General features: G+C 36.0%; 1 protein-coding gene across 1 annotated transcript in view; it reads right to left on the reverse strand.

Moving 5' to 3' along the window:
- The window catches only part of LOC106870532 (BTB/POZ domain-containing protein 16), a 243,135-nt gene that overhangs the window by 171,149 nt on the left and 59,456 nt on the right, over positions 1-12,530 (reverse strand). The window contains exons 5-6 of the mRNA XM_052972597.1: positions 10,849-11,166; positions 9,372-9,489 (exon numbers count right to left, since the gene is read on the reverse strand). Of these exons, the coding sequence (XP_052828557.1) occupies positions 9,372-9,489; positions 10,849-11,166 (436 nt within the window). The remainder of the gene's footprint in view (positions 1-9,371; positions 9,490-10,848; positions 11,167-12,530) is intronic.

Genomic DNA, 12,530 nt, shown 5'->3' on the forward strand with positions numbered 1-12,530 from the left:
ATATATATATATATATACATGTGTAAGGGTATATCACTATTATGAGAATATGTATTTACACATGCATGCTAGTGTGTTTGCGTTTTTGTGTTTGAATGTGTGTGTGTGTGTTCTGTTAGTTGTAGATGTATCTGCGTTTGTGCCAGTGCATGCGCATACATACTCATGTAGAGAACCATTACCGTAATAAAATCAAACAACAGGGGATGCAATCTCCATCTTGAAAGGCGGCAAAATAATGGAAAAGCCTTAAGTCAGTAGATGAAAAATATGTATTAATACCCGGAGATATGGCATCAAACAATGTAGTAGTTATCTCTAAGTGATTTTCAGAAGAGGTTATCCTTAAAGAAATTGCTATATTACTTGAACACCTGATTTATATATATAAAATATATATAAAAATTACAAAATGGCTGCGGTGTAGCTGTAGATAAAACATGGTGGAAAATATAGTCAGGGCTATCGGACATGCGCAAAAGATTTTGATCCATAGTTTCTCGATAATGAAATTGGATTTATTTGTTCTGTATTGGAAACCTAACATATATATTTGTGTACTATGCTATATGTGTTTGCGCGTATGTGTCCTAGCTCTAAAGTCACATAAAAAGAAGAAATGTGCATACGTGTGCGTGTGTGTGTGTGTGTGCATATATGCGCTATGTATGTATATATATATATATATATATATATATATATATATATATATATATATATATATATATATATATATATATATATATATATATATATATATATATATACATAAATAGATATGCATACATACATATATGCATTTGTGCATGTATGCGCTTTAATGTTTACAAAGCATGTATTTTTGCATGTATATATGTACGTATGTGCATATAAAGATATATTTATGTGTGTATGTATATGTGTGTATATACACCTATATGTAGGTATACATATACATACGCTTATATACATGTATGAAAACTGACATGCTCACACACACACACGTATACAACACACATTTATACGTGTGCATATATATAAATCAGGTGTTTAGGTAATATAGCAATTTCTTCAAGGATAAATGTGTGTGTTTGTGTGTATGTATGTGTGTATGCATGTATGTGTGTATGTATGTATGTGTGTATATATATATACATACATAATTATCAGAGAGAGAGAGAGACGAGGGACAAGAGGGGGAGGGAGAAAGAGAGAGAGAAAAAGAGGAAGAGAATGTGGCGAAGAATATATTTCGACATTTATTTATCAATATAAAGATGAAAGGGATAAATATGGCGGTAAAGGCACTGGTCTGTGGCTTGTCAAAAATATTACTGTGACAGATACTTGCATTATTTACTTGTGTATTTCCAAGTTCTGGTTTCAAATCTGACGTGGGTCAACTTCGCAGTTTAACTTTCCGAGGTCGATGAAATAATACTAATTAAGATCTGGACGCAATCTAAGACAGCTATTCATTCTACGAAATTGTTTTGCCTTATTTCGATATCAGCAGTCAATACTTAAAATAATATGCCTACTGCGTGGCACCTTGGGCAAGTGTCCTCTAAAGCAGGGGTTTCCAAACTGTGGTCCGTGGACCACAGGGGGTCCGCAAGGACAAGACAGGGGTTCTGTGGACAGCAAATACATTTTATGGGCAATCTGATTTTATATATGTTTTTTAATCGAAATCTTTTAATTGACAATAAACCTATTTGTTAAATACTGTTAAATAAATAAATGTAAAAATATGTGTTATTTTAAGCAAATATTTATGTATAAATTTCATAAGCGTTTATAACGGGGTCCCTAAAGTAAAGCCTGAAATATAAAGGGGTCCGCAAGTCAAAAAGTTTGAAAACCCCTGCTCTAAAGGATCAGACCGTCCAAAACCTTGTGAGAGGATTTGATATCTATATAAATAATAATTTATATATGTGTGTGTGTGTGTGTGTGTAAAAACGTATGTGTAAGATACAAGATTTCTGTCTTAAATTTTCATGGCAGGTAGAGTATTCTTCCGATGGTATTACTGTGGACATTCGCATTTTTATTTATCAGACGCTCGTTTCATTTAAATATTCTTAATCTACAGCAGCGGCTTCTGTCTGTGTCTGTTTGAGCATACTCACGATTGGCTATTCTGCGGAGAATGATGTCGATGAGCAAGCTAGTGTGTAGGTACGCCATCACACACACACACGCAGTGAGTAGTATTATGCATTTTAATGCGTTGCATGGCTCGGTTTGCATAATTGGTATGCATTTGATGAAACTTCAAGATATCTGTTCTTTCTTTTTCTTTTTCTTTTTGCATATTCATTCGGGAGGGTTTCGGAATATTTAAAATGAAAATCATGTCCATAACACATAACACATAACACTGACACTCTTGCAACTATTGGTGAGTGTTTTATTTTGGTTCAGAATATCCCAAAAGATGTGAGAATTATTAATTGTGTGTGCGTGTGTGTGGACGCGCGCTTGTCTGTATATATATGTATGTATGTACATATATATATATATACACACACATATATATATATATATATATATATATATATATATACGTATATATCTATATACGTATATATCTATATACATATATATATACACATATATATACATATATATATGAGAGAGAGAGAGAGGGAGAGTTATATATGCATATATGTGTGTGTGTGTGTGTGTGTGTGTGTGTGTGTGTGTGTATACACACGAATAGTATATGTGTACTACACATATAATATATATATATATATATATTATACACACATATACATATATATGTATACATACAAATGGTATGTGTATAACACACATATAGTATATATATATAGATGCATGTATCTATGTAAAAACACACACACACACACTCATACACATACACACATACATATGTATATATATATATATATATATATATATATATATATATAACAGAGAAACGCAGTTACATAATTACTTTTTATTGCTAGTTTGGGGCAATTAACACCTTTCGCTTGTAATATGTTCTCTGTATTCTGGCGAAAAGGAAAACAATTTTTTAAGTAGTTTTCAACTTCAAGTCATAAACTACAGTTAAAGTAGAGTTCTGCCAAAGGAATTAAAACGTATTATGACAGAAATATCATTTGTAATACTACACTGCTAAAATATTGGAACAACTAGCGGAATAATAGTAATGATAATAGTAATGACAATGACAATAATAATAATAATAATAATAATAATAATAATAATAATAATAATAATAATAATAATAATAATAATAATAATAATAATAATAATGATAATAATAATAATAATAATAATAATAATAATAATAATAATAATAATAATAATAATAATAATAATAATAATCCTTTCTACTACAGACACAAGGCTTGAAATTTTGGTTGGAGGAAACTAGTCGATTACATCGCCCCTCCCCCAGCACTTCAAGTAGTACTTATTTCATCGACCCTGGTAGGATGAAAGGCAAGGTCAACTTCAGCGGAGTATGGACACAAAACGTTAAGCCGGAATAAATGCCTAAATATATATATATATATATATATATATATACACACAACACGAACACAAACACACACACACAAACATACATACATACACACATACACACACAGACATATATGTATATATATATATATATATATATATATATATATATATATATATATATATATATACACTCATATTTATGGACGTGCATAGCTGTGCAGTTAAGAAGTTCGTTTTGCAATCATGTGTCCTCTGGTTCAGCCCCACTTTGCAATATCCTATATGCCAATATATAGCGAGTGTATTCGGTAGAAAGAAACTGTCGAAAACCCGTCGTATATGTATGTTTGCATGTGTGTATACCTATAAGCGTGTATGAGTATGTGTTTATGCTCATCTCTAACCGCTTGACCTGTATGTCTATTCATCAGAGGTTATCTAGGTCAAGGTTGGTCAAGGTTTATATAAAAGCAATATATTGTCACTAGTTTCAGTCATGGAATTGTGGCCATGCTTGGGCACCCTCTGCAAAAGGTTTATGTTTTTTTATATTTATTCCGGTACTCCATCTTGGTGCTCGGTATTTTATTGGATTGTATTGTCTATGTTCAGTCCACTGCAAGACGAAGGCGTCAGCACGTTCTCCCTACCAACCCCTGTCTGTTGTGGCGGTTGTGAATTTGAACTTGAGATCATACTGGTTTGATGAGCCTACACTTCCACACTGGCTCCAGATGGTTTGGTAGAGGTGTGCAGTCTTTTTATATTCTTACCCAGGAGTACTTTTTATATTAACCGCATAAAAGTGTGTATGGGTTGGCGTGCAAAACAGAGTTCGGTTGGGTTTGACCTCAGAACTTAAAATGACTTAACTAATTACTACAATTTATTCTTTTTTATATATTCATTTAAATTTTAAACAACTATAGACGGAGTGCACTTATTCTCAATTTATCGAAGTTTGTAAACTCATTGATCATTTAAGGTATTGAGTTTATTTCAAATATATAAATCTTTTCAGTAATACAGAGCCTGCAAATCTTGAAACCACTGGTGTATGGTTTGTTTTGATTCCGTATATCCTGAATGGTCTTAATATTACCTATTCCTTTTTTTGCTTTTCAATATCTATATATGTTACTATATTTATATAAATATAATACAAACACAGTTATATAATTTTGATACTGTTAAGTGTGTGCAATTAACACTTCATGCTAATAATGCCTTCCGCCGTAACTGGTGGAAAGAAAATATAATCTTTCTTTTATTTCTTCAAATATTTTACAACTTCAGTCATAAATTACAGTTAAAGAGAGTTCTGCGGGTGGAATGAAAATGTATTATGTGACAGAAACATCATTCTTGTAACACCATATCGCTAAAGACTTTTAAACAACAACGGAAATGGTTTCAACGACAATGATCATTTCTAAAGTAGGCACGAGGGAACAAATTAAGGTGCTCAAATCATATCTGGTTAAGAACACGATTTACAGTACATCATTACAGCAATAAACGACCACGTAGGACTATTGTAGCTAAAACTAATAACCAGCCACAGTATATCCTTGTACCATGGCCATCGGGCCGTTTCAATGGATGATCGCGAAACCGTTGAGCTATTATCATTTGTCATTTAATAACTGTATATATGTAGCATCTATCCGGTGGGTAACCAAGAAGATTCTTAACTGTGCAACATACACATGGCGTAGGAGTGACTGTGTGGAAAGTAGCTTGCTTACCAACCGCATGGTTCCGGGTTCAGTCCCACTGCGTGGCACCTTGGGCAAGTGTCTTCTACCATAGCCTCGGGCCGACCAAAGCCTTGTGAGTGGATTTGGTAGACGGAAACTAAAAGAAGCCCGTTGTATATATATGTATATATATATATATGTGTGTGTGTGTTTGTGTGTCTGTGTTTGTCCCCCTAGCATTGCTTGACAACCGATGTTGGTGTGTTTATGTCACCGTCACTTAGCGGTTCGGCAAAAGAGACCGATAGAATAAGCACTAGGCTTACAAAGAATAAGTCCCGGGGTCGATATGCTCGACTAAAGGCGGTGCTCCAGCATGGCCGCAGTGAAATGACTGAAACAAGTAAAAGAGTAAAAGAGTAAAGAGTAAGAGTATACCATGTACACATTTTCTTGTGCATGTGTGTGTGCGTGCGTGTGTATATGTGTGTGTGCGTGTGTATATGTGTGTGTGTGTGAGAGATTCTGTTTGTCTGCCTGTCTGTGGGTGGAGGAGGCGGGGGCGGGGGTAAATCAAAGTTAAAACAAGAACAGGATAAACAACATAAGTCAAAAGGTCGCAAAGTGAATATATTAGATTGACACCCAGTGAAAGTTTAAGATGGCAGATAGGAGGGAGGGGTGCAACGTTTCAATCATGGCTCTTCGTCAGAAAGAGGAAAAGGGGAAAGATTCCCAGAGAGAAGGAAGAGGACACTCCGAGAAAAGCACGTGCATTATTATGCTGTGCGTGTGCGTGCGTGTGTGTGTGTGTGTGTGTGTGTGTGTGTGTGTGTGTGTGTGTGTGTGTGTGTGTGTGTGTGTGTGTGTGTGTGCATGAAAGTGTCACAATATATGTGTGTGAGTGTGCACTTGAACAGGAGATCACTTCCCACATATGTGTATGTCTCGATAATTCAAACGGTAACTGCAATCGATTGATTTAATTTCACTTTTAATTTAAAACTATTTGTCCTATATCTGAATAAGGGAAATGACAGCGACCTCTATTCATGACTGGTCACCACCCCTTCACTGGAACTTTACTATTCTTGCCCTGAATGGAATTGGTGACATCTCATCTCATCTATAATGGCATCCAACATACTCGCTGGCAATAACGGTCAGATGCCAATCACGTTCTCTACTTGGATATTTGTTGGCGAATGCTTGGTTTTTGATTTGAATTATATTAAAGAACTCATTATCCGCTTTACCGGATAATGTGTATGTATGTATGTATGTATGTATACACGCATACATATGCACATGCGTGTGCATGTGTATGCGTATTCATGAATGTGTGTGTATATATATATATATATATATATATTATGCATATAGCCCCACTTAAAAGTGTATTTCTGTTGGAATGAAAATAACATACATACATATATACGTGCAAATTATATATATATATGTATATATATATATATATATATATACATATACATATGTGTATTATGTATGTATGTATGTAGGTATGTCATTGTTCAGTTTTATTTCAAGATTTCTTGCCAATAGAGTAAGAACCGGTTCCTAACCTAGATCCAAGGCCCCTTCATTGAAATTTCAACATCAAGAACAGGGTATGTTTAACCTGACAATTTTTCTGTAAACTTAAGGATTATGCTAATATTCTTTCAAATTTTGGCACAGGGGGTCAAGTGGGGTGAAGTCTATTACATCAACCCCAGTGCTCAACTGGTGCTTATTTTATCTATCCTAAACGGGTGAAAGGCAAAGTTGACCTTGGTGGCATTTGAACGCAGAACGTAAAGAACTGGAAGAAATGCCACTATACATTTTGTCCGAAGTGCTTACGACTCTGCCATCACCCCGCCTTAAGGGTATTACTGATATTGATCTCAAACTTTGGCACATGGCCAGCAATTTCGGAGTGGGTTAAATCGATTATATCGACCCCAGTACTCAACTGGTTCTTATTTTACTGACCCCTGCCTCCCGAAAGGATGAAAGGCAAAATCGACCTCGGCGGAATTTGAACTCAGAACATGAAGGCTGATGAAACACTAAGCATTCCGCCCGGCGTGCTAACGATTCTGCCAGCTCGACACGTTAAGGATAATGCTAATATTGACAGTAAGTGTAATCTCTATTGAACTCATCACTTGCTACATCACATCATATTTCAAAGGTTATGCTTTGACGATTCAAGAGCGGTATGCGGCTGCAAAGTGCCGAATGAAGAAAAGAGGCAGCGAAGCCCTTCAGCATCCAGAAGCAACCAAAAGTGTCGATTATATTACATTTCCGTGGAAGATATTACATTCCAATATGCTGTTATTGCTAAAAAAAAAAGAAAACATAAAAGACCAATGGGATCTAAAGGAAAGATTGCTCTGGAATAAATATATAGAATACCGGTCTTGCAGATTATATACATTCATATCAACACAGAGAATATCGGTGGAACCTTCCCATCAAAACTTCTGTCAAGCCCTAACATTATGAACGTCATAAAGTTAAGACAGAACAAAATTATGTACAGTCATAGATGTCAGCTATTCTCCAGATGTGGACCTTTCTTCTAGGCTAAGTGTGAACAAGAATATTTATAGACAATCACTTTGAAACCCTTCGGCTTCTTTAACAAGATTATAAATTCAAATAAATTCCTATAACTCAGAGAAATCTAATCTCTCATGAAATAGGTCTTTTATGGATTTTAGTGTGTGTTCAAAACCGTACCATACTGGCTATTGGTTGTAAATGACAGATTGATTGACAGACTGACTGATTGACAGACTGACTGATTGACCCGGTGTTTACGGTTGTGTTTAACTCCCCTTGCTTTATTTTACTTCATTTGAATTAATTTTGATGAATCTTGCCTCTAACAATATTAAAATATTTCTTATGGCTCCAACAGACAAAATGGAAAAAGCGTTGCTCCAAAGAATGACGAGGGGGTACTAAATGTCCTTTAGGTAACGCATTGGCTTTCCTAGTGACCAAAAGTGACAAGCTATCAGGCACTTTACAAAACCAGTGTGTAAGCAGAAGTAATAAAAGTATATGACTTTTTAGTTTTTAATTTTGTATCTATATCAGCTTGCGAGCTGTGACCGTGCCAGGGCATCGATGAGTTATGAGATTGGTGCTCAGTTGTATCAAACATGCTGCTAGCCGTGATGACGATTCACAGGCGCAATTCCGCTACTGCTTGACACGAAATCTTTTATCTGTTACGTTTCCGCCGAATAGAATCCTCCTCAGACAATTTTTTCGTAATGAACCCAATAGAATTCCAATACTTAAAAGTAAAGATAACATGGATGCGTACACACATTTATCTTTCCATAAGTGCACATACAAACATATAATCACCTATACATGCATGTTGATATACACACATGTATATACATATACACACATATAAATATGTACATACGTACATACAGTCATACATATATACATATATCATCATCATCATCTTCATCATTATCATCATCATTATTATCACCATCATCATCACCATCGTTTAACGTCCGCTTTCCATGCTGGCATGGGTTGGACGGTTTGACAGGATCTGGTTACGCAGAAGACTGCACTAGACTTCTGTGTCAGTTTTGGCATGGTCTCTACAGCTGGATGCCCTTCCAAACATGCACGCATACATACATACATACATACATGCATACATGCATACATACATACATGCATACATACATGCATGCATACATACACACATACGTATACATGCATGCATACATACACACATACGTATACATGCATGCTTATACATGCATACATACACACATACGCATACATACATACATACATACATGCATACATGCATACATGCATACATACATACATGCATACATACATGCATGCATACATGCATACATACATACATGCATACATACATGCATGCATACATACACACATACGTATACACGCACACATATATATACAAATGAAATAAACAGACAAAATAAACAGCAGAGGTACTTTGCCCCACGAAAAAACTGCAGGAGCTACACAGAGGTTTTTCAAGCTCGTCTAAATGCACTGCAATGCTGGAAACCCTTCCGTGCTGACAATACGGAAGGGTCAAATATAAAAGAACTTATACAAATAGTTACCCTAAATTTTGAGGAAAAAATAAACGTCCATTACTTATCTGTCAGTTCTTTCATTTGTAATAGGTGAGCTGCAGCTAAAACAGGGATTATCTGCTTAACATTGGTTAATTCCACTTCGTCTTGGTAGAGGCTTGCTAACGCCACGGCCAACCCTGTAGGTAAATACAGGCACGATGCGTTCAGATAAATATAAATATGTGTGTATATGTGTACGTATGTGTGTGTTTATATGCGTTAATAATAATAATAATAATAATAATAATAATAATAATAATAATAATAATAATAATAATAATAATAATAATAATGATAATAATAATAATAATAATAATAATAATAATAATAATGATAATATAAAAGATGGGCTACAGCAAATATTCTGCTCAATACCACAGATTTGCTTGTCAGTTGTTTGACCTTAACCAGTTGAGCATGTCCCTTGGTGGCTGACGATATGTGCATCTCTGATCATGAGTAGAAGTAGTGGGGGAGCATCATAGCCATGTGTTGAGCGGAATTCTTTGGGGTTTGAATAATTCACCTTTGGAAACATGGGTGTTTTGCTCAATATCCTTAAACAAACCTTATTCATGGACCTTTTGAGCGGGATGGGCTACTCGACCGGAAGAAAATTCTAGCTGGTCCCCACCTGCAAGGTCATGCGTTGTTTATTTTGATATGAGATCACCATGTCACGCACATATGGTTGTGATACATGTGCCTGGTGTACCCTTATCAAACGGGTAGTCATGATGGGTATAATGGGCTTCGTATATTTTACCCCAGTGTCACTTTGATGGCATGCACTGCTCTCTCACTCAATAATCATAATAACAATAATAATCCTTTCTGCTATAGATGCAACGGTCTGAAATTGTTAGGGAGGTGACTAATTGATTACATCATCCCTAATGTTTCACTGTTACTTAATTTATCAATTCCGAAAGGATGAAAGGCAAAGTCAACCTCGGCGGAATTGGAACTCAGTACGTAGCGACGGGCGAAATTCTGCTAAGCATTTCGTCCAGCGTGCTAACGACTCTGCCAGCTCGCCCCCTTAATAATAATTATTATTCTTTTCTACTCTAAGCACAAGGCCCGAAATTTTGGAGGAGGGGATCAGTCTATTATATCGACCCCAGTATGCAACTGGTACTTAATTTATCAAACCCTAAAGGATGAAAGGCAAAGTCTGTTTTTTTTTTTTTATAAACCTAAATCTGTCCTCAAATATCTTACGCACTCTGTATATGTATACGTATATATATATATATATATATATATATAGCATGCGGTGAAGAAACTGTCGTCTAAATTATGCAGAAATTAAAATAACACTGATATCATTTTAACACAGATATGTTTACCAGATGTTAGGAGTGATGTGGTCGCAAAAAGTTGTCTGACACCCATTTTGTTATTTCGGTCACATATACGCCATGGAAACGAGACAACCGATTTCTGAGACTTTGGGATCGAGAAAAATTTTCAAGTAAATAAGCACAACTCACCTTTCTTTGTCAACTTGGGATCTTCCGCTTCCAAATCCATGTGAAACATCTCAGCTGGAATATAATCTCTCAAATCTAAGGCCGAATCTGCAGAATTCCGTCTTATACCACTCACCGTTAACCGGTTGTCGAGAATTTTTGAGCTTCTCGACTTCAGGTGAATGTCACTGGCAGATTTTGGTTTCCTCAACAAACCTTGCTTGGAGCTGTCGTTTGACTTTCCGCGAGGTCTTACAAATAAATCCAGGAGAACTGACGATTTGTCTATGTTACTGCTATGGAGATTCCATCTGACTCCGAGACAATGTAAACTAATATCTGAGAATAAGGAGAGCAGGAAAAGGAAAATAAAAATATTTTACAGCAAATAAGGGTACGTGTGTGTGTGTGTGTGTGTGTGTGTGTGTGTGTGTGTGTGTGTGTGTGTGTGTGTGTGTGTGTGTGTGTGTGTGTGTGCATTGTTTTGCGAGATGGTTTACGATGTGAGTAAGTGAGTGTTAGTGTGTGTGTGTTGTTGTGTCTGTGTGTGTTTGCGTGTGTGTATCTGTGTGTATCTGTGTATTTACATACATGTGTGGGAGTGATGGTTTGTGGTGTATCATGCTGGCTGGTTGGTTGGTTGGTTGGTTGGTTGGTAGCTTAGTTGGCTGGCTGGTTGATCGGGTGGCTGGTCAGTTGGTGGGAGGGTAACGGTGCTGACTGGTAGCGCACACACAAACACATACATACATGTGTGCGTATGTGTGTGTGTGTGTGTGTGTGTGTGTCATTTTGAGGAGTAATGAGAATATGTCAATTAGTGTGTTGATGTGTTGAGCAAAGCACTAGTACAGTTTGGGCTACCTAGTGTCATCCGCAGTTGGGGGTATATTTCCGTTGGATCAACTTCAGGAACATCGTGCGGAATAAAGATTGTTTCATTAATTGATTGTGTGTATGTGTTTGTGTCTGTGTATGTATACACACTTATATATGTACGCACTCACACACGTACACACATACATACACACGCATATACATACATGTATTATATATTTTTTATCTTTTACTGGTGTCGATCATTAGATTACGGCCATACTGGAGCAGCGCCTTGAAAAATTTTAGTCGAACGAATCTACCCAAGTATTTTATTTTAAGCTTGATATTTATTCTGTCGGAAACCTTTGCCGAACCGTTAAGTTGCCGTTTCGGCAATAAGGGAGCGATAGAATAACTACCAGGCGTAGAACAAAACAAAATAAGGATAATAGCAAACATTGGGAGAGATTCGATCGTCTAAACTTTTCAAGGTGCTGCTCCAGCATGGCCGTAGTCTAATGGCTGAAACAAGTAAAAGAAAAGATAAAAGAAGTTATATTCTTTTTTGAGAACGGGAAGACTTCGACTTTTTCTATCCTTTTTTTTTAACCCGATAATTCTGCTTCGAGATCCACACTTCCAAACATGAATTATTTCACATCACATTCTCTCAGTGAAGTTTATATATTCTTACGGCATCATCAAATAACATCTGAAATATAAGATCTTCTCTACCCTGATGACTGAGGCTCGTCTCATCCAATGTTAAATGCATCCATTCGGCCGCTAAATTTATCAATATTATTATAGATCGCCGAGCCCCCAGAAACAGCTGTTGGACTTATAATACCTTTCTTCCACCCCTTTAATTTGGTCTGTTGTTT

Source organism: Octopus bimaculoides, chromosome 14, assembly GCF_001194135.2.
Source record: "Octopus bimaculoides isolate UCB-OBI-ISO-001 chromosome 14, ASM119413v2, whole genome shotgun sequence".
NCBI lineage: Eukaryota > Metazoa > Mollusca > Cephalopoda > Octopoda > Octopodidae > Octopus > Octopus bimaculoides.